Source organism: Jatropha curcas, chromosome 10 (genome assembly GCF_041381405.1).
Source record: "Jatropha curcas cultivar XTBG-Jc1 chromosome 10, XTBG_Jcur_1.0, whole genome shotgun sequence".
Classification (NCBI taxonomy): Eukaryota; Viridiplantae; Streptophyta; class Magnoliopsida; order Malpighiales; family Euphorbiaceae; genus Jatropha; species Jatropha curcas.
This window is the reverse complement of record NC_143160.1, coordinates 7,128,829-7,150,010: the sequence shown is the minus strand read 5'-3', so window position 1 is coordinate 7,150,010 and position 21,182 is coordinate 7,128,829. Positions and strand designations below refer to the sequence as shown.

At 32.9% G+C, this 21,182-nt stretch overlaps 3 protein-coding genes across 4 annotated transcripts; 2 read left to right on the top strand and 1 right to left on the bottom strand.

Annotated features, from left to right (window-relative positions):
• Window positions 1–2,824: 2,824 nt before the first annotated feature.
• Window positions 2,825–5,301, top strand: ASPGA1 (N-terminal nucleophile aminohydrolases (Ntn hydrolases) superfamily protein). Its single transcript, XM_012225038.4, has 4 exons — window positions 2,825–3,014; window positions 3,678–3,911; window positions 4,456–4,542; window positions 4,659–5,301. The coding sequence occupies exons 1-4, from the start codon at window positions 2,853–2,855 to the stop codon at window positions 5,139–5,141; spliced, it is 966 nt and encodes a 321-aa protein (XP_012080428.1). The 5' UTR covers window positions 2,825–2,852; the 3' UTR covers window positions 5,142–5,301.
• A 758-nt stretch (window positions 5,302–6,059) lies between these two features.
• On the top strand, window positions 6,060–11,795 carry LOC105640664 (uncharacterized). Of its 2 annotated transcripts, XR_002285152.3 has the most exons (6): window positions 6,060–6,329; window positions 7,134–8,367; window positions 8,992–9,105; window positions 9,294–9,434; window positions 11,170–11,371; window positions 11,553–11,795. XR_002285152.3 is itself a non-coding variant. In XM_012225036.4 (5 exons), exons 2-5 carry the CDS (start codon window positions 7,441–7,443, stop codon window positions 11,302–11,304), a joined length of 1,317 nt encoding a protein of 438 aa, XP_012080426.1. In that variant the 5' UTR covers window positions 6,060–6,329; window positions 7,134–7,440; the 3' UTR covers window positions 11,305–11,526. The 2 variants fall into 2 exon arrangements, 1 of the variants encoding a protein (XP_012080426.1); XM_012225036.4 differs by lacking the exon at window positions 11,553–11,795 and having other exon boundaries at window positions 11,170–11,526.
• An 82-nt stretch (window positions 11,796–11,877) lies between these two features.
• On the bottom strand, window positions 11,878–17,587 carry GAUT11 (galacturonosyltransferase 11). Its single transcript, XM_012225034.4, has 2 exons — window positions 16,907–17,587; window positions 11,878–13,757 (listed from the first exon to the last, which is right to left on the bottom strand). Exons 1-2 carry the CDS (start codon window positions 17,057–17,059, stop codon window positions 12,303–12,305), a joined length of 1,608 nt encoding a protein of 535 aa, XP_012080424.1. The 5' UTR covers window positions 17,060–17,587; the 3' UTR covers window positions 11,878–12,302.
• Window positions 17,588–21,182: the final 3,595 nt, after the last annotated feature.

Sequence of the window (21,182 nt, the reverse complement as noted above, 5' to 3'; positions counted from 1 at the left end):
TATCGAGGGTATAAAACACTTCTTGTAACGGCAATGCATATGTGGACTTAAGAACATATTTCTTTTAGGGCTTAGGACATATCATGTTTAGCTAAAGAGCACCGGTGTGGGATGAAAAAAATTTTCTTCTCCTTTTGGGCATTTGATTTTGAAAATACACAAAAAATAAGAAAAAAAAAAGAGATTAATTTCATGATACTTCTGTTAGGCATCAGCTTTTATACCAGTTTTTGAGCATCCGTTCTGATACCACTTGTTGGGCCTTTTTAACCAATTAAGAGAAAATTAACGCAGCAGAAAAATAAAAATAGGATACAGAAATTTACGTGGTTCACCCTCAACTGTTTAGGGTTACGTCCACGGGATAAACTCCAAATCATTCTTCCACTATTAAAAATAGTAGGTACACCAAGAGAGTAATACTAAAATAGTGGTACTCCAAGTGTTTCTCAAAAACACTCCATAATAATTTCTTCACTGTTTTTCTCTCCTCTGATTTTAGGAAACCCTTCTTTAAATTAGATAACTCTCTCTTTATATTTTTTTTTCTTCTGTTGTTGTGTGATTTGTTCAGTGAAAAACGTTTGTTTTTTTCTTTTTTGTTTTTTCTTCAAACTTGTGTGTGGCCCACATGTCGGAGGGACACACAATAATTCTTCCTCTCCAGATGACATGGTGAGACTCTCCATTTCTACCGCTCTGACACATAGTTCGGACTTCTCCTTTTGCCTCAGTTGTGGACAAAGCAACACACTTCTATAATCTTGACTGCCACGACAAGGCTCCCCTGCAAATGTGATTGGATATCCTGAAAATCTATTTCACCGCAATCTAATGTTCCTTTCCAGGATTTGAAAGAAATCGACTCACTACTCCAACTGAGTGAGCAATATCTGGCTGTGTACAAAGCATGGCATTCATCAAGCTTTCAACTGCTGAAACATATGGATTCTTTCCATTTCTTCCTTCTCTCCATCCGTAGAAAGACACTGTTTAGAACTCAATTTAAAGTGATTAGTAAGAGGACAACTAATCGCTTTAGCGTTTTTCATTCTAAACCTTTGAAGTGCTCTCTTAATGTACTAAACACATGCAAATGTATTTTGATTACCATAAGGAGATCTCTCATTTCTCCATATATGGTAATTCCCACTATTTAGACTGATCATTTTGCTTGTCCATTTTGACTTACGCAGAAAATCATTACCAACATAAACCGTATATGTACACAGTAGTATACGTGAATAGTGACCATGAATAGTGATAGTATATTCGAATAGTAACTATATGCATAAATAGTAACTGTACACGTGAATAATACTATGTGTGAATAGTGCTGGGCTTACTACGTAACGCCAATAGTACTGTTCACCATTACCTTTGAGTTACTATTTTACTATTCATCACTAAGTCGATTCTGCAACGTCTTTCCGAGCGGACAGCACCAATGGACTCGTCGTAATTTTCTCTTCGTCGTGGTATATTTATTTTCAAAATATATCCAAGAATCCCACTATTTGACTGGCTGGACCTGGCGAAACCTTCGGCTCTAATACCAGTTGTTAGGCATCAGCTCTGATACCACTTGTTGGGCCCTTTCAACCAATTAAGAGAAAATTAACGCAGCGAAAAAATAGAAATGGGACACAGAAATTTACGTGGTTCACCCTCAACTGTTTAGGGCTACGTCCACGGGACAAACTCCGAATCATTCTTCCAATATTAAAAATAGTAGGTACACCAAGAGAGTAATACAAAAATAGTGGTACTCCAAGTGTTTCCCAAAAACACTCCATAATAATTTCTTCACTATTTTTCTCTCTCCTAGTTTTAGGAAGGGTTTCTTAAAATTAGATAACTCTCTCTACATTTTTTTTCTTCTGCTGTTGTGTGATTTGTTTAGTGAAAAACCTTCTCCTACGTTCATTTTTCCTTTTTTTTCTTTCTTCCGCAGCCTTCTTTGACTGCCAAAACAAAACGTGTTTATTTTTTTCTTTTTTTTTTCTACAAACTTGTGTGTGGCCCACATGTCGGAGGGATCCACAACTTCATGAGACTTTACCTAGTAAAATCATATAAACTTTAGATATTCATAAATCATAAGGTAATTTAAGAATTATGAATTTAAACTGATTACAATTTAAAATTTAGGTTGGGCTAAATTTTACGTTGAATATTTATTATCTAAATATATTTTATATAAATAATTAATTAAATGTAAAAGTAAATTAATATTTTTATAATATCATTGGCCAATGTCAAGTATTGTTTGGATGCCAACCATATATAGTTTAATTGGTTTTTCCACATTTTCACCAATTTGGTGAGTAAAGGGAGGCTACTCCTGTTGCCCACAATATACTTTCGGTCCATCGAGGCTCCTAATAATTGAAAAAAAGTATTGTTTAAATATAGATGGAGGTTAAATATTTGTATTGAATTATCAAAATTAACAAAATAGTCATATAATTAATTGAAATTATGTCAGGTGTGATTTGGATGGTCTTCCTACGGGATAGAGAGGTTTCGAATTCGACTTGCTGCGTAACCCATAATGTTATTTTGTTCTACAGCGTCTTCCATATATAAAAAAAATTAATTGAAATTTATAAAAAAATTATACAAATCACTTATTAAATTAAATATATAAAAACCAATAGATTTAGTAGGCAGATTCTAATGGCACTTGTAGCAAATAATAATAATATAATTAAATACAAATTTCTAGATTTTGCATAAACGAGGCGACGTAACCGTTACCGTTTGTAGAAGGAACTGATCGTTGACTGCACGTAAGAACCTGTTCCCTCCATTATATAACAGAGAGTTTTGTATAGGCAGAGCGAGAGAAAATGGGGTGGGCAATCGCACTACACGGAGGCGCCGGCGACATACCATTCTCGATGCCACCTGAACGCCGCCTGCCTCGCGAGGCCACTCTCCGCCACTGCCTCCAGATCGGTGTCGCCGCTCTCCAAGCCCAAAAGCATCCTCTCGATGTTGTCGAACTTGTGGTATGTGTGTCTAGATACCCCTCAAGCTTACATAACTATATGCTCATTATCTTCGTACAGTGCCGGTGTCTATGTTCATCCTGTCTAAAAAAAGAGTCCCTTTCTGTTAATTTGAATTGATAATTCATAATTTAATTTCCTATTGCATGATCAGTTCTGAGTTAAGAGCTTCTTTGGATTAGCACTGAGGTTAAGGTTACTTTTCCGAGAAACCAAACTTATTTATGTTGTTGAAAGAAGCAGAGAAAAACAGTAATAGAGTAGGATCTCATTTTCTACATATCTTTTTTTATTTTTTTTTTTGTCCTATCTTGCCTGCTGAACTTCTTCATGGTCCTTGATGTAAATGAAGCCTCATGGTCTTTTTCGCATCTCCATTAGTTATTACTTTAGATGTAGATATTGAAGACTATTTGTTAGACAAATCAGGGCTATTGTATTCTATTTCATGCTATTCTGATGTTTATTAATATGAGATGTTTCTGTTCTTGTATAATAATGAGAGTGTGAATGTGTGAATGCACGGATCTTTGGCTTTGGGAAGGTGTTAAGTAAATCTTGAGAATTTATGAGATATTTTCCAGTTGGTTTGGATGATTGTAATAGGGTTCTTGGTTTCTATCCACTTTCTACTGTTTCTGGGGGCTAATATTTTCTATATAGGTCCGGGAACTGGAAAACCATCCCAATTTTAATGCTGGAAAGGGATCTGTCTTAACCACCGCGGGCACTGTTGAGATGGAAGCTTGTATTATGGATGGCAAAACGAAAAAGTGTGGCGCTGTTTCTGGGCTCACAACAGTTGTCAATGCTGTATCATTAGCACGATTGGTCATGGAAAAGACGCCTCATATATATCTTGCTTTTGATGGAGCAGAAACTTTTGCAAGGGAACAAGTGAGTTATGATCTACTCTGCTTATGCAATATCTTCCACCTGCATAAGGTGGCATTCTTTCTCAGTTTTGCCTTTTCTTTTCTCAATGCGGTTCCCTAATTGTAGATGATTTCTTTTCTTGGTTTTGGAGATAGAAGTGTTGAACCTTGTGCTCATAATATTAACAATATAATTTTTTAAAATTTCAGGTTTTTTTATTATTCTGGGTCAGATTTCTGATCCAGGTCCCAACTGAACATTGGAAGGTTAAAATTAAATGCTACCAAATTGATGTCTTCCTTTATTCTTTTTGGGCAAAATTGTAGAGAGTAGAGACAAATTGCTCTAATTCCTTATTTTCTTTGTCTTTTGTTTTCTGAGCTACCATTTACTTGTTATTCTGTCCCAACATATTGTTTCCTTCTTCTAAGTTTGTGTTTTAAACAATTACTAAAAGGTTTAGCTAGTTATAGTTTTTTATGCAATTTAGCATCTGAATATTTGTTACTAAAAATTATTATCTTAACTGCAACCATTTTAAAGCATACCAGTATAAATTTATCAGGGTGTTGAGACAGTAGATTCAAGTCAATTTATAACTCCAGAAAATATTGAGAGGTTAAATCAGGCAAAAGAAGCGAATAGAGTTCAGGTATGCTTTTTGCTGGGGATATCCCTGTTGTTTGGTACCTTCATGTGCCCAACATGATTTTAAACTATTATGATTTTTTTTTCTTTAAACGTGCAACTTCTGCTATGCATCCACAGATTGATTATACACAACCAATTCAAAATGATGAGAAAACCAAAAGTTCAACTGCTGATGGAGATAGCCAAATTGGAACTGTTGGTTGTGTTGCAGTTGATAGGAATGGAAACTTGGCTGCTGCAACTTCTACTGGTGGACTGGTAAATAAAATGGTGGGTAGAATTGGGGATACACCCATAATAGGTGCAGGGACATATGCCAACAACCTCTGTGCAGTTTCTGTTACAGGCAAAGGAGAACAGATTATACGTGGTACTGTTGCTAGGGATGTGGCTGCTCTTATGGAGTACAAAGGTCTTTCTCTCAAAGAAGCAGCAGCTTATGTTATTAATGAGTGTGTTCCAAGAGGCAATGTTGGGCTGGTTGCTGTATCCGCCACGGGAGAAGTAACCATGCCTTTTAATACAACTGGTATGTTTCGTGCTTGTGCGACTGAAGATGGGCATTCAGAAATTGGAATATGGAATTCTGTGCAAGAATGAGTGATACTAATAAACTAAAGTTCTCTATCATCATAATTGCCATTAGATTAGTTTCAACAATAGTTGCTTGGGAGTGTATTATAAAAACCTGGAACATGCTCAAAACTGTGAAATGAATAATGCTGAAAAGTTATGTATGAAGAAAATTGCTTTCAAACTACTCTCCGCTTGTAGTAAATCTTGAAAATTACTCTTATTATGTATGATTTCCCTCACACATGTTGGATCAATCATGGATACTGAACGATCATGACCATTTTTTAGGTCGTTGGATTTCAAGCAAGAGTCTTGTCTATCATGGAAAAATCTATTTTAGCTTTGGATTTATATATATATCCAGTAGTCAATTATGGTGATTAACTAATTTGTCATTTTTATGGTGTTTTGGATTTGACAATAATGAGACGGAGGAGTAGAATGTGAATTAACGGAGGCAACAAGCCATAGATATTTTCTTGGAAATTTTGCTCTATACGGTAAGAGGGATATTTGTTTCTTTGTACATGTTGAAATAATGCAATGTGCATATAAAGTCACAATGATAATGACAAGAGTGGTTGTCTGGAGATGTGATATATTACTATTAGTATCAAAATGCAAGATACTAGTCGAAAATTTTCAAATATTAAAATGTCAAATTTTGAAAAGTTCAGATACTATTATATAATTATCTCTAAAATTTGTCTTTTAAATTTGAAAAACATACATTGTATTCCATATTCAGAATTCCAATTAAAACTAAATATCTAATGGAAATTATTTTACATCTTATTTTTTTTAAAAAAAAAGAATAAGTATTAAAAAAAAGAGAATATAATACAAACAAATTATTAAAAATTAAAAATTAAAAGTATATTTTTATTTATATGAATTTATATTTTCGAGATAAGACGGAGCCGCACTACATTCCCTAACCCCAAACTCGTGACAGATGCGAGGTTTTTGATACAAATAAAAATACTTTCTTTTTCCATTTTTAAACCAGAAAATAAAATAATATTTAAATTGTATAAAATGAAACCATCAACAATTTCAATTTCAGCGAGCGAAAAAGAGAAGAAAATTGCGAGGCAAAAAACGCGCAGAGCTTTATTTTTCAGAGAAGGTCGCCTTTAAACCGTAATTAAATTCAGTTCATCGATTTGATTCCTTATAAAACCCTAATTGGAGAACAACGATTCTTTCAAGGTATGTTTCTTCATTTTTCTCTTCGGTCTCAATTGGAAATTTCGCTTCTTTGATTGGTTTCTAAGTTGAACTGAAACCAAATCATACATGCAAGTCTTAGATTAGAGAAGAGAAATAACTATACAAGTGTTGCTCACAAATTAAAAGTTTACTGAGTGTCAGAAACAGACAGATTGTATTAACAAGCACATTTCAGTCTTAAAAATTAATTTTACTATGTTATATGCTTGTCTTTCTTCCTTTCCCCAGTTAATGTTGAACTTTATGTAATAGAAGTGTTGAGTGGCATCTTAATTGTGTTTTTAGACAAGCTTTATTATCAATTTGGACCTTTCTTTTACTGTCCTTGATTTATTTGCATGCTATTTCTAATTATTAGTTGTAAATCTCTGTGAACTTTTCTAATTTTGGAAGCTGCAGAGTAGTGGACTGAAAAATAAAAATATGATTCTGTATTTCTTTGGTTTCTATGTAAAATGGTTCTCGTTGTTTTGGATTTTTTAGAGGTGGGGATTGACTACATACTAATGAGATATGTATAATGTGCTTGATCAGCTTTTCTTATCGATTTTTGAAGTTTATTAATCAATTCAGCGCTTACATGTGAAAAGTATACTCAAATAGCTTGGAGGCTTTATAAACTGCATGCATTGGCTGTAAAGGGTATATGATATGTCTTAATAAGGGCTTGGGCATTTATGTTTTAGAAATATTTCGCAATAGAAATAGTTATTAAGATGGTGTAACGGATAGTTGTTATTTTTATTTTTATTTTTTATTCATGTTTCTGTTTCCTGCTATTAGGTAAACAATTGAAATGCATTGTTCATGTTGAGGTGGAGACTTGAACCCAAGTCTGTGAAAGCATTTCTAAGTTGATAACTTCTGGTATTCTTTAACGTGGAATTTTCTTTAATTTATCCAAAAATCAAACAAGAACGTGCTGGAATGTTCTGAAAGTTGGGAGTGTTACCAGTTATCCTAATCACAATGACTATCACATAGGACGATCAAGGCAGGAGTATTGTCAACTGATGTTGACTTGCCATATATTATGCAATATATGTATGTTGTCGTCTGCAGTAAAGGAAATTAGTTAATATCAGAAAGAATGTCGAGGGGTCAATCTCAGCGAAGAGTTGATTCTCAGAAGAGATCCTTAGAAAGATGCAAGTTAAAAGGAAAATATAATAATGTTGTTGACATTGATAGTGACAGAATCGCTAATTTAATTATTATTGATGCCCCAGAAACTTCAGAAGGGATAGCTCCTGATGCTAGTGTTTCTGGACAGGAAAAAACACCGGCATGTAGGAATATCATTTGTATTGATGATGATGAAAGTGGTGATTGTGGCAGTTCTTCAGATAGTCTTGAAGAGAGTGGAAATCCAAATTCTTATTTCACCTCAAGTAACAAATGTCGGCCTTCTTGTAATCAAGGAAGGAAACTTTCCTCTAAAACATCAAATTGCTGGGCTACCTGCTCCAGTAAAAGATCTTCCTCTGATACTTCATGTGAGAATGATGATTCTGATTGTGACATTGAGGAAGATCATCTGGGAAATATTCGTCAACAGTGGGAAGAGGCTTCACTGAGGAAGAAGAGGTTTGATAATTTCCCAAGAGGCCAATTTGATTTCCAGAATGAGGTTGGTCCTGTGGGATTTGATATTGACTCTCGAAATGATATTGATGTAGATAAAACAGTTGACGTGCCAAAATCTTGTTCATCCAATGGAAATCATAGGAATGATAACTTAAGCACATCTAAATATATTGGTGAAGATGCAAGTGTCATTGCTAATAAGTCAGACGGGGAGAGTTGGCACACAGATAAGGAAAGGTCCATTCAGCAGGAGATGTATAAAGAATCTTCTGTTTGCTGCTCTAAAGTTGTAAATGAGACAAATGGTGATGGTCCATCTGGTGTCCCAAACTTTATCGTTGGAAACAGAGAAATGCTCAAGAAAACTGATGCTTATAGACGTGCTGAAGAAGAAGAATGGGCATCCAGGCAAAGAGAGTTACAAGCTCAGGTATTTTTTCTTGGAAATATATCTAATAGCTGCCTTTCAGCACTGTTATTATTTTTTTTACACTTCTATTACTCTGTATTTCTAGCTATGACTGTTCATGTAAGTGATCAAACTGCTGCCCCTGATTGGTCCAACTTCCTCCGGCTGAAAGTTGATGGATTCTATTTTTTGTGGGTCTGCTGCATTTCAATAGTACTGAAAGCTGACAATAATCAATCTGAGCTCAGTTGAAAGTATATGGACCTGTTCATAGCCATGTTCACGTGAAAACCAGCTAGTATATTTGCTCTTACCCTTTCTACTGTATTTTGGCTCAATAATCCTTCAAAACCATGCATGGAGATGCCTTAATATGACAGTGAAAGGGTGGTAACAATATTCTGTGATAAGATTGTTTCAGACATTTAATTGCAAGGATAATTGAAGTGGACATTCAGGTCTCTGATGCCATGAGTTGTGATTCCTTAATGTCTTTTAAAAAATAAATAAATAATCTGCCGTTAGATGAGTTTAAACTTGCCTCATTTCTTGGATTTAGCTTGAGTTTTGTAATCAAGAAACTAGTACACCAATCACTGATGGAGAGAGTGTATTCCATACAAATATAATGTTATGCTCTTACAGGCAGAAGAAGCACGGCGCTTGAAAAAGAGAAAAAAGGCTGAAAATCTGCGTCTAATAGAAACAGAGAGAAGGCAAAAACAGCGGCTGGAAGAGGTTCGAGAGGCACAGAAAAAGGTTTGGCTTCCTGCCTCCCCTTTACATCTTCTGCTAACATATTTACTACATATTTTAATATCAGTCCAATTTCACAAATTTATCAGTTGCTATTCTTGGTACTTTAACTAATACTTTTAGTTTTCTGTTGTGGTTAATTTTTCTTTTACTATAATGTCTACTTGTGTAATTAATGATACCAACTTCAGGATGAAGAAACTCTGAACTTGAAGGAGCAGCTTCGGGTCGAGATAAGGAGGGAACTGGATAAACTGGAAGCTAACAGTCAAGATATGGCTTCACTTCTTCGTGGCCTTGGAATTGAAGTTAGAGGTGATTTGCCTTCTGAGGTGAGATGCATGTAGCACCAAATTTTTTGAAATTTGATCTGCCTGAACCATCACATTTCACAAGACTTGCAAAAGAAGCACATATGATTATTTCAATCATATTGTAAGTTTCACTTTTCCCGGGTGCAGGGAATTTCGTATGCATGTCAAACTTTTACATATGCTTGCCATTCTGGCAAGGTGATGCACAACTGGATGCAAAAATCAATTTACAGTTATGTGACATGATGTGTGCTTAGGATTATTTATGTGGATGAGATGGGAAATGATGGAGGCAGAACTAAATTTGGGTCCAAGATCTTGATTCTTCCTCTTATGTTAAATAGGGTACACGATAGTGGCCCTTGGAATTAGGGGTGAAAATTATTTGGTTAAATAGAACGGACAAACTGAATTAAATGAAATTCATTGGTCCAGTACATTATTTTGTTTTTGCATCCAGAAACCAAAATAGTTGAATTATGTATATGTATAAACTGACTGAACTGATTTTTGGTAATCGGATTATTTGTTATTCAGTTTTTCTGGTAATCCAATTCCTAAACTTTGCCTGTTAAAGTTAGTTAGAGTTAATATTGGTTTTAGAAAATTTTGGATTACATAAACTCAAACCAACCAAATGCTCAACACTAATTAGAATCCCTTATACTTAAATATTCTCTTTAAAATCCTTTACACAATGCTTAACCTTTTTTTCCTTTTTTTAACAAAAAATAAATGATGTATTAAATCAAAATTGTATGGGAATTTAGAGGCCTTAATATATGTTGTCAAATTTTCTCAATGAGGGTGGGTTTTGAAATCCAATCTAAAGGTTATAGGCGATACTGTAATATATAAAACTATATAGGTTCAATTTACGATAACTTCTAAACCCAACTCTTAACTCAGATTTAACTCAAATTGTTGTAGAATGGACCAGTTATGCAACTAGGGGATTTTGGAAAGTAAATGGAAATGTGATACCAATATTCCTGTTCTTGCTTTGAATGTATTGAGCTTTGTAATGTGTAACATATTAATATTATTAATTAATATATATTTTAGTAAGGGATTAGAATTGGAAATATATATATATATATATAAGGTAGAGTTTGGAGAGTTTTCCATTTTTAGGATGCAGGAACAGGGATGAGGTATCGTTCATTGCCCCCATCCAATTACTGTTCCAGTGCCAGTAGGATTACTGAGGTATTCACAATAATTGGGGCATAATTCCATTTCAAATGATTCCCTTTGGTAACCAAGCATAGTATTAAAAAGAATTCTATTTAACCCAACTTTTATGATCTTAAAATTCCCTCCTTATTTCGTATTATCTCATTTGTTAGTTTTCTTCCAAAAATTTTATTGTTTCCTTAAATTGCTAAGTATGTGAATATTGTAGAGCCACATTAGGTAGTATAATAAGTCAATACAGTAGAACTAATAATAATGATGTCGATGTTTAAAATCGACATTTTGATGCCATTTGTTTTAAATGTGCTTTCTCTTGGTGCGTTATATATTTTTAATAGTCAATGTAAAAGATCCTGGAGTTTGAACTTGCAAACTACAGGGAAGATGCTGAACCACTAGGCTCTTGTCCCAGTGACTCTACACATGGTTATTGATATATCATTTTTATCTTTTTGTACATATGTATAAAATTTTCCTCCTTGACCCCTTCTTCGTCATTGCCTAAGTTTTCTTTGTCGTGCCGTTTGTTTCTCATTATGATAAATGATTTTTCCAGATACGTACGGCTTATAAGAAAGCCCTGCTTCGGTTCCATCCAGATCGAGCATCGCGAAGTGACATTCATCAGCAAATTGAAGCCGAGGAGAAATTTAAGCTTATTTCACGTGCAAGAGAGAAATTTATGTTTTGACGTGATGAGACAATTAAGCTTAGTTTGAAATTTTGATCATTCTTGCCACATCTGTGTTATAACTCATGTAAGTTTGAGCATCTGTTGAATAACAATGCCATCCCAAAGGAATTTGGTTTTCATAGTTTACCTGCTAATTATGTTAATAGAATGTCTTCTTCTGTATAATAAGCTCCACAGCAGAAAAGACAAATGAATGGCATCTTTTATGTTGTACTTTCACCATGTTTTTTGTTTTTATGTTATAGGTTCACAAAGCTTTCAACGCGCATATAGATCAGCAAAAGTAATGTGTTTCTTTAAGATAGGTGGTTAGGATAAAACTCAGGCAGTGTTGGAATGTTGATTAGGAAACTGCAGACCTACGAGTCAAAGATTAGAATCTGAGCTCGGCTTATTACACTTATATAGGATTTGTAATTGTTACAGAAGCACTCGTGTATGAAAAAGTTGGGAAGATCTGGATTGTATAAACTTTTCCTGGATGAAAATATTGGCTTGTGATTGAAAGAAAAAAATTTTTTCATTTAAAAAAGTACGGTTAACTTGTAGCAAATAGAAGTGACTGCAAAATTGCAATTTAACAACTCATAGCAATAGGTAATATTCAGAATCCGGTTTGATGTCTAAAGAGTAAACGGGCAGGACAAAATTGTCTGCTTCCAGTTACATTATGATCCATAAAAGCTGAAAAACTTATTACAAAAATTGCTAAGGAACAAATAATTCTACAGTTTGCAGAAGGGGAAGGAAACCCCATCAATCAAAAATGATTTCTTCACAACTCTTCACCTAGTAAATTTAAATTCCCTAATGTATAAAATCTGTTCTTTTTCATTATAGGAACTATGAAGAAAAAAGGGGGAAATAAAAGCAAAAGAAAACTCCTAATTAAGTCAAAATTTTCTACTTCTGACTACAATAATACGATTCACCATTTGAGGGTGTAAAAATATTGAAGATGGCATGAATTATCGATAATCAAGAAGTAGCACATTTCAACTTGCAATACAATCTTGGTAATAAGGGTGACTTTGGTTTATGTACCTTTCCCACAGAGGCTTGTATCTGCCAATAGCCAATTTCAGCCATGGCTTCATGTTACCATTAAAGTGAATAACTGCAGCACTCTCAATCAGACGATTGTCAATGTTCATATCATATCCCAAGCCTAATACATGCCATCTTCGATCAAGTGGCTCTGTCAGTCCATAAAATGCTAGAAGAGCGGGAGGAAGTGTCCCCAGCTTCCAAAGAGTTTGATCAGCATTCTGCTCCTGCCAGAAATGATAATGTGCAGTCACATTTGCTTTCCTCCACGCAACCAAATCAAAAACATTCATACCAAATGCCCATCCACATGCCTGTGGGTCAAACTTTGAGCTGATAATTGGGTTTGAGAAATTGAGATACTTGTAATAACGATGGTATGCTTCAAGACAAGTTTCGACAGCTCCATTGACATTTCCATGCAAATCCAATGAAAAAAGTTGTGTGAGATCCTTCTGCACAACAACATCATCATCAAGAAAAACTATCTTTTCCAATTGTGGATAGATCTCAGGGATGTAAAAACGAAGATGATTCAGTAAAGACAGGTACTTAGGATTTCGCAGTTTTGGATCAGTCTTCAAATCTGAATAACCTGAAAAATAATAGCTCCGGGAATCTTCATCCAGAAGCTGTTTGACAACAGGAGCATAAGAAGCATTCAACCAAGAGAACTCTTCTACATTCTGAACTTCTATGGTTGCCCCTTTGAAGTCGTTACCAAGGAACCAAGCCTGCATAGCTCCATAGCTGATTTCATTTGTAACTATGTGGAAGACGAGCTGTTTTGGGTGATCAGCATTACAGATCGAGGAGTTGATGACTACTGATGTAGCCAGCATATTGTCTGAAAATATGCAGAAGTGATAGAGATTATTATCCACAACTCTTTGAGAGTTTCTTTTCTCCTCTGCAAGGTCTTGAAGGGGCAGCTTCTTAAGCCAATCAGTTGTAAGCTTTACCTTTAGGCAATGGAGGCTCTTCGGTAGAGCTTCAGCCGCCAGCTGTCCAAATACTGCGCTCTGAACTGTTGCTGCATTTGCACGTTCTTCAAGGGCTTGAATATGAGATTTCATTGTCATTATGGTAGTTGCTACATCATAATGGGCATCTTGTGCCTTGAAGATTAGATATGACAGGCCACTGATTATTGGCTCTGCTTCTTCTAGTGTTATGGGCTCCCCTCTCATAGCAGCTTTTGAAAGCAAGAGTTGGCAACTTCTGATCTTTTTGCTCAGCTCCCATGCAAGGTAGAGGTTATTATGCTCCTTTGCAATAATGACATAAGCCTTGGCAAGCATCATTTGCTCAGCCAACTGCCTTGAAAATGAGGTAGCACTCAATAGTTCCTTGGTGAAATTCAAACCTTCATGGTTGACTGGTTCAGCTCTTGCATGATTCTCCTGAAAAGGAAGGCCTGGGTGAGTCCATTTTAATGTAAATTAAACTACCAGAAGCAAATTAAAACTTTACATTATGTCAAAAAATCGACTACATCAGCTAATGAAGTCAAAATGCATAGTTATACCAATAAAATGAAACTTTGTAACAGAGTAGCATACGAAGGTTAAGCAATGCTTATGCCATAATATGGCCTGTAAAGATATTCGCTGGACAATGGATTACCTAACTACATAACTTTGGGCTTAGCCTATGGTAGAGTGAATAAAAATTCAGACAATTGCATGAGCTGGATAATGAAATTTAAGATTTCCATATTGATTTTAAGCAATGCATATCACGGTCAAAGTTCTGTGCAACTGTCCCACTAGATAACATATAGGAGCATTTTCTATAGCCCTCATGAATATTCAAAAAGCATTGAACTGTCAAGAGAACTTAAATAACCAACTACACAGCATGAGAAGAAACCTCTTAGTGCCCATCAGTCAGAGAAAACAAAACTTCAAGCAGAAAGTGCATATAAACCATATACTGAAGCATTTAAATATTTGGCCTGATGCATATATTACTATTATTCAAAGTCTTCTAAAATCATGTGATAAGGAGGAAAAATAAACCATGCAGGAGAACAATACTTGCATCGTCATAGTAAAGAAATTGGAGGAAAGAAACTCCAGTAGCTTCAGTTGCCCAACACAGCAGAAATGCCAATATTAGAGGAAAAGATGCAGATTCAATTCCCTACTTTGACTTATAGCCCTCATTATGAGCCTAAGGATTGTGCATTACCGTCTTCCAATTAGGATGGCTGTATATAATCAAAGGGCAATGGTACATAAACAAAAGAGCAAGTGTGGACATTTTTGCATAAATAATGCTCATTAATATTATACTTATAGCAAAATGCTTTTTCTGAATCAGAAAATAAACCCATTGAATTACAGTTTGTTTGTTTTATTTCTTCACAGTAGTAGTTGGTAATAGAGTACATAACCATCCCTTCCTTCGGGGCTTTACAAGGGTCAGGTAGACAGGTTAAACATGATGTGTCCTCACAAATCTTACCAGCTTTTTTTATGTGGCAGAAAATGAAACTGTTGGCAAAGGACAGAAAACAAAAATCATGGTTTATAGTGTTTTCATTTGGCTTTGGGTTAAAATAGCCAGACCTGAAACAACAAAAAGATGTTGGACAATGAAATGGATGGTTTAGAAAAATGTAGGTTTTCCAGATGAAAGAAGCAACTGTCCATGTTTGAGAATCTACGACGACGTGCAATACAAGAGAAAGTGATGGCAGATTTCTTCTGCACTTAAATATAGAAGAAAGTTCGGATCTGTAATTGCCTAAATTAGGCTAGGTCAGCCAGCAGGTTGCCATGCTCATCAACAGGCCTGCTAGCCAGCACTTTACAAGGATTCGGATTTCCACATAACAGTGAAAGGTTTAATGTTTTTCAAACCAATGAGGGCTCAATGTAAAAGAAACCCTCAAAACTTCTGGCCATTCAAGCATCAGTATAAATTACTATTTTTCCCTTGAAACCTAATATCATTAATTCTGAACCAGCAGCTAATAACTTAAATAAGCACAAACATAAGACGTCAAAGAATATGAAATACTCAATAATGCCCAAACAAGCTCACATGAAATCTAGACCATAATTCTAATGCTTGAGCCTTATAAACTTGATTATTTTCGAGCTCTGTTCTGTCAAAAGCAGAAAGCTTCAATAAACTAAAAAGGTTTTTGAATCTTAGTCTCCTAAAACAAAAGCAAGGTAAACCATGTATTTATCCCATGACTTTTATCTATTATAGTAATCCAGAATACGCAATGTGATTAGATGTACAAATCAAGGGATACAGGTTTGTATCCTCTGCTAAAGAAAATGAAAAAGAAGCTAGTTCCAAAAAGAATCGTGTATATAGCATAAGATTCACACTCTTTTATCTTTGCAAATTGAATCCTTCCCTTTACGTCTACTTCAACTACTATTCTGAGAAAAAAAGAATGAAATGGTCCTCCATTCTCCATGTATGGTAACGCTACCAGAAGACCAGATCCTTATATATTGCAATCCTATCAACTGAAATAGTGGTGATGTTAAGGAAATCGAAATTCCTCAAAAGCATATCATTTAGTAGTTAGTACTAATTTGATCTCCAAAATTATGGTGCTTAGTAGAAAATTCAAAAATGGGCTTTGTTATTATAAAAAAATGGCACAAAAAGTTCACTATTTTGGATATATTTGGTGGTAAAGAGGTCCATCAATTAATTGACATTTCAGATAATTAAGGTTACCTGATTATAAATATTACAAAAAGACATTACCCCTATAAAATGCCATCTAATGATTAATAAGAAGGATTTAATGGAAGTAATTGAATTGGTATAGGTACTGAAATAATCCCCAATTTGAAGTATTTTCTTGGTATAAGGGAAGACAGAGAGAGAGAGAGAGAGAGAGAGAGAGAGAGAGAGAAAGAAAGAGGCAAGAGTTTGAACTTGAACTCTTAAACTGTGCAAAATTGGGACATGTTTAGTATAGTATAGCATTGCAATCGTCCAGTTAGATAAAGACATCACACCTGTAATATTAGCCCTCCCCACCAATATTTTGAATCTCATTATCTGTACCGAACACTAAAACATAGAACTTCATAACGTACATGCCTCTCGACTACCATGGCTTGGAAAAGACCTTGCATTCCTAAAAACTAATATTGGAATGAATACCATGAAAAAGACCTTGCTCACTGTAAGTTAACTAAGTCAACCAGAAAGAAATCCACAACAAAGTCATGTAATAATGATTGTACATTAAATAATTTAAAATATAAATACATATACAACAAAGCCTAATTACGGCTAGTCAGCTTACATGTTAATATGCAGATGTCAATCTTAACTTAAATAGGAATGATAAATCTTGAAGTTATATAAAAAATAAAGCACAGAAATTACTAAATTTTGATATTAATCAAGTCTTATAATTAGTATATGAACTCCTAGGCCGCAAGATCAAATGGGTATTCTCAAAATTACTCAATAACGTATCAAATTAAACACGCATAAATCCAAGTCAAATAAAAACAGAATCTTAAAATTTAAATACAAGAGAAGAATTCTCAGTAATCTTTACCTGAATAGGCTGCTTAATCTGATCTTCATGGTGATGGTGATGAAACACAAATAAAATTAGCCCAGCAATCAAAAACATGCCAAGAAGTGCCCAGATCCACAGCGATAACCTCCTTCTAACCGGGCGCCGGTAGTCGGCCGCCCGCCGCCGCATCTTTCCTCGATTTGCTCTCCACAATTCACGACTAAAGAATCAAGATTTCAAATCCAAACATATTCAAGAAAAAAATGCGATCAAGAATCAATAAATACGACGCCAAAAGCTATAATATGGACGACAAACTCATCCCACTGTCACAAATAATATCTAAATAGTTTCAGAGAATCAAGAATTGGAAAAGAAAGAAGCAAGGAATAGTGATAATAACAATAATAATCAAGAACCAATGATCAAGAAAAGAGAAACGATAGAGCTGTAGCCAAAATATAGGAGATAACAAACAAATGTGACGGTGATCTAGGTTTGAACAGTAAACAGAAGTGACTGTAAAGATTTCAATTTTCAACCAAAGATGGGTTCTTTTTGTTTTGGGATGGGGGTATATGATGCTGTGGAGTGAAGGTTTAGGGACAGGGAAAGGAACAACAGAAAAAGGAATTGACCTGCACATGAAACCATGTGATACTGTGATTTGATTAGCCAAAGCCAAAATCTGTAAAAATACATAATGAAAAGAAAACTATTGAATGGAGAATCTATATAAAGAATTTCACTTTTAATATATATAAATACTATTTCTTTTTTTAATTCTTCCAACACAGCATGCATGATATTTAATTTTTAGTTTTATGAATAATATCTGAATTCAGAAAAAATGAAAATAAAAATTGAAATATTGGAGTTGGTATGGAGTGGAGCTGAGGAAAAAAAACTAGATTTTAGCCATTTTGAATATCGAATTCAATCTTTAGAAAATTTAACATTTTTTATTTTAGATAATACTGGATTTTAGTTAATCTACGAGAACTTATGTTAAAAAAAAATTAAATTTGTATGAGAATAAAGTAAATATATGAAAAAAAATATTAAAGAAAAAGGCATATTGGATTAAATTAAGTCTATAATCGACTTCAAAAAAAAAAAAAAAAGTCTATTATCAAATTTTAATGGTGATTTTTTTTTCAATGTTTGGGTCAGACTGTATATACACTTACCACTAGGCAATACCTTAGTATACAATGATGATTTTGTTTTTATAATCTCTTGTAATAAGTACATTATCATTCCTTTTTCTTGCAATTTTTTATGTTATATTATTTAAATTTGAATTAAATATTTGGATATTAATTCTAATTAAAAGAACAGTTAGGTTCAATTTTGAAACAAAATATTAGAATAATGCACATGTATTTGCCATGCATGATTATAAATAAATAATTGACAATTCATATGCATATTGTAATTGCAAGTATACAAAATTATTATTATTGTTATATAAATTAGAAATTTTTAAATTGTTTGTTAATTGATTTCTTATTTGCTATGTAATAATTCACTTTATTGAAAGAGAAGAGTGTACTTTACATATGCATATTCATGAATTTTTAAAAATAATGATTTTATGTATACTGTATAGCTTTTGTACTTTTTCTGTTAAAAGCCTTTGTCAAAATTAATTACTTTTTTCTCATTTTGAAAATAAACTATTTTATCTAAAAAATACAAGAATAAAATAATTAATTTTGATAAATAAGTAATTAAGAAATAAAATATTGCTTAAAAAAAAGAAGTAAAATGTCAAGCAGATTAAAACTTACTTATATATCTCAGAGAAAAGAAGTAAAAAAAAAAAGTAAAATGTCAAAGAATTTATAAGTAGACAATAATCGACAATTAGAAACCGAAAATGATTAATATATTGAATATTATTTGTCTTTCTCTATTGCCATATAATATTACATATATTACTATGTTTAATATATATATTATATATCTTAATTTAATATTATATTGTATGGTTTCGGTTCAAAACTACGATTCTAGTTATAAAAAAGATGAAAAAAAATAGTATTACAATATTTTATATATACCTTATATAGTATATAACATAATTTTTGATTTTATTCAATAAAATTTATATTTAAATAGAAAATTAATATGACCAAAATTAAATTACTTGTATTTTTTCAACCAATCAAAATAAAATTCTTAATAGGGGCGTTTCACGCAATCCTAAAATTTCCTCACTCATTCATATTTTTATAGACATGCATAATTTTTTTTTTTTTTTTGAGTATTATAAGCAACAAAAGATTCAAACTAGGATATATTCTTAGATCATATATATATGTACACTAAAAATTTTATTCAATGGGCACACCTATGAAATAAAATTTATAAGTAAGGATTATAAAATTATAAATTACTTTTTTTTATCTTTTGAATATGTCAATTATAAATTGTAAGCAAAATTATAAAATTTTGTAAATTTCATTAGTTTCAACTTAGAAAATGCTCCTTTAATTTATTTAGCTGATTAATTTCTTTTAAGTATTTTCATTTTTAATTTTTTATTAGATTTATTTTCTTTTACATTTCAAACTACATAAAAAAAAATCCCATATTAGAGCTAGATATGAAAATTGATTTCCATGGGTATGAATTCGAAAGCATTTAATATTTATAATTTAGCGAGAAACAATAACTCTCTTTGTAAGACTTGGAATATTTTTATTTTATGATTAAAAGAATGATTTATTATTAAATTATTATTTGAAGAAAATAATCCAGGAATGAAGTGGTAGGTAGAAAAGTTAAGAAATCAATCTGGTGATTGAAACAAAACATTCTTTTTCTTTAAAACACAAAATTGGACCCTTTTGTTAGGTAAAGCTTGTTTAAGATAAAGACATTTCTTTTATTAATTATAATATATCAAATGATTCATGCAAATTGATTTGTTCTCCCTCCCCTGTTTCGGCTTTCTTTAAACAAAAGATCAAAAGTCTGTGATTGGTGGTAATTTTGTGAATGGATCATAGAAATAGGAACTAGTTTGGACACGAGAGCTAAGAGGATTCTTGGAATCAATTGGAGACAAAAACATTCCGGGATTATGGTTTCCAAAATTGTAAAGACATAATTATTTGGTGTTTCAACAATTTTGCTGTTAAAAATCTATCTTTGCTTGTGAAAGAAAAAGAGAGAGGCATTCCGTTAGTTATCTTTAATCTAACTAAAAGATTGTCATTTGTAAGAACATGATGTTTAGCGATGTTGAAAGAAACTTATTTAAATCCATTTTTAACGATGTCCACCGGATTGCGCGTTAAAATTTAATGTTAATAGGATTGTAAAAAGAAAACTAGGGCTAACTGGCGGTGTATGAGAAACTCTCTTAGTTTGATTATGTTTGTTTTTAATTATCAATGATAATCTTAGATTCTAATGAAGCTGACTTATTTGTAATATTTAAAGTTATTGGTTGTTTAGTTATTATGATAAATCTTCTTTATTTTTCATTGTTGAATCAAATTCTAATTGATTCTCTCAAAAGGATAAACGACCATCGCAATAGTGGGATCGCTTTAATAAATTTGATTTGTTATTATTTTATTTGGTTTAAAATGATTTCAATTTTATCAAGCAGAGGAGGACGCAATCAAATTCTTATTTTGTTTTGACGAGGTCAACGACGAACCCGAGGAATTTGAGAGGGGTTGTAGCCCCTAGATTAAAAATAATTTTACTATTTATAAGATAAAATTTTTATCAGATAAAATTTTATCTTATAATTAGTAAAATTATTTTTTGGGCCCTAATTATTTGGACCGAATCCGTTACCGGTCGATATTGTTTTTTTATCAGATTTTTTACCTAATTTTTTCAAGTTAAGTTCAAATATTTTGAAGACCCTATTGTCTCGAGTTTAATTTACTGTATAAATTAAAAATTTTCTACTATACTTTATTGACATAAAAAAAATGTGAAGTTGTGACGCAATGGTCTAAACTCCATATGTAAAATTGTTAATTTGTCTAACATCAATCAATGTTTGAACTTGAAATAAAAAATAAATTAAGGATTCAAATTTATTCAAAAAGCTTCTTAAAATGCACACCGAATCATAATCTGATAGTAAATGCATATAAGACCTAGCAATAGGTCCAAATTTAAATCGCCTCCCCTGATACTCAAAAAAAAAAAAAAAAAAAAACCTCTTAAAACATTTGATATTAAAAAAAAAAAAAAAGAAATCTAAAATTCAAGGAGACTGTTATAAAAACAAAAAATTACAAGATAAACTGGAGCTATAAGCACAGCACTAGAAATTGGG

Excerpts from the sequence above, each read along its gene's own strand:
- ASPGA1 (XM_012225038.4), top strand. The coding sequence starts at position 2,853 with ATGGGGTGGGCAATCGCACTACACGGAGGCGCCGGCGACATACCATTC. Across the intron at positions 3,912-4,455 it reads AAACTTTTGCAAGGGAACAA|GGTGTTGAGACAGTAGATTC; the intron begins GTGAGTTATGAT and ends TAAATTTATCAG. Across the intron at positions 4,543-4,658 it reads AAGAAGCGAATAGAGTTCAG|ATTGATTATACACAACCAAT; the intron begins GTATGCTTTTTG and ends ATGCATCCACAG.
- LOC105640664 (XM_012225036.4), top strand. The coding sequence starts at position 7,441 with ATGTCGAGGGGTCAATCTCAGCGAAGAGTTGATTCTCAGAAGAGATCC. Across the intron at positions 8,368-8,991 it reads AAAGAGAGTTACAAGCTCAG|GCAGAAGAAGCACGGCGCTT; the intron begins GTATTTTTTCTT and ends ATGCTCTTACAG. Across the intron at positions 9,106-9,293 it reads TTCGAGAGGCACAGAAAAAG|GATGAAGAAACTCTGAACTT; the intron begins GTTTGGCTTCCT and ends TACCAACTTCAG.
- GAUT11 (XM_012225034.4), bottom strand. The coding sequence starts at position 17,059 with ATGCGGCGGCGGGCGGCCGACTACCGGCGCCCGGTTAGAAGGAGGTTA. Across the intron at positions 13,758-16,906 it reads AGATTAAGCAGCCTATTCAG|GAGAATCATGCAAGAGCTGA; the intron begins GTAAAGATTACT and ends CTTCCTTTTCAG.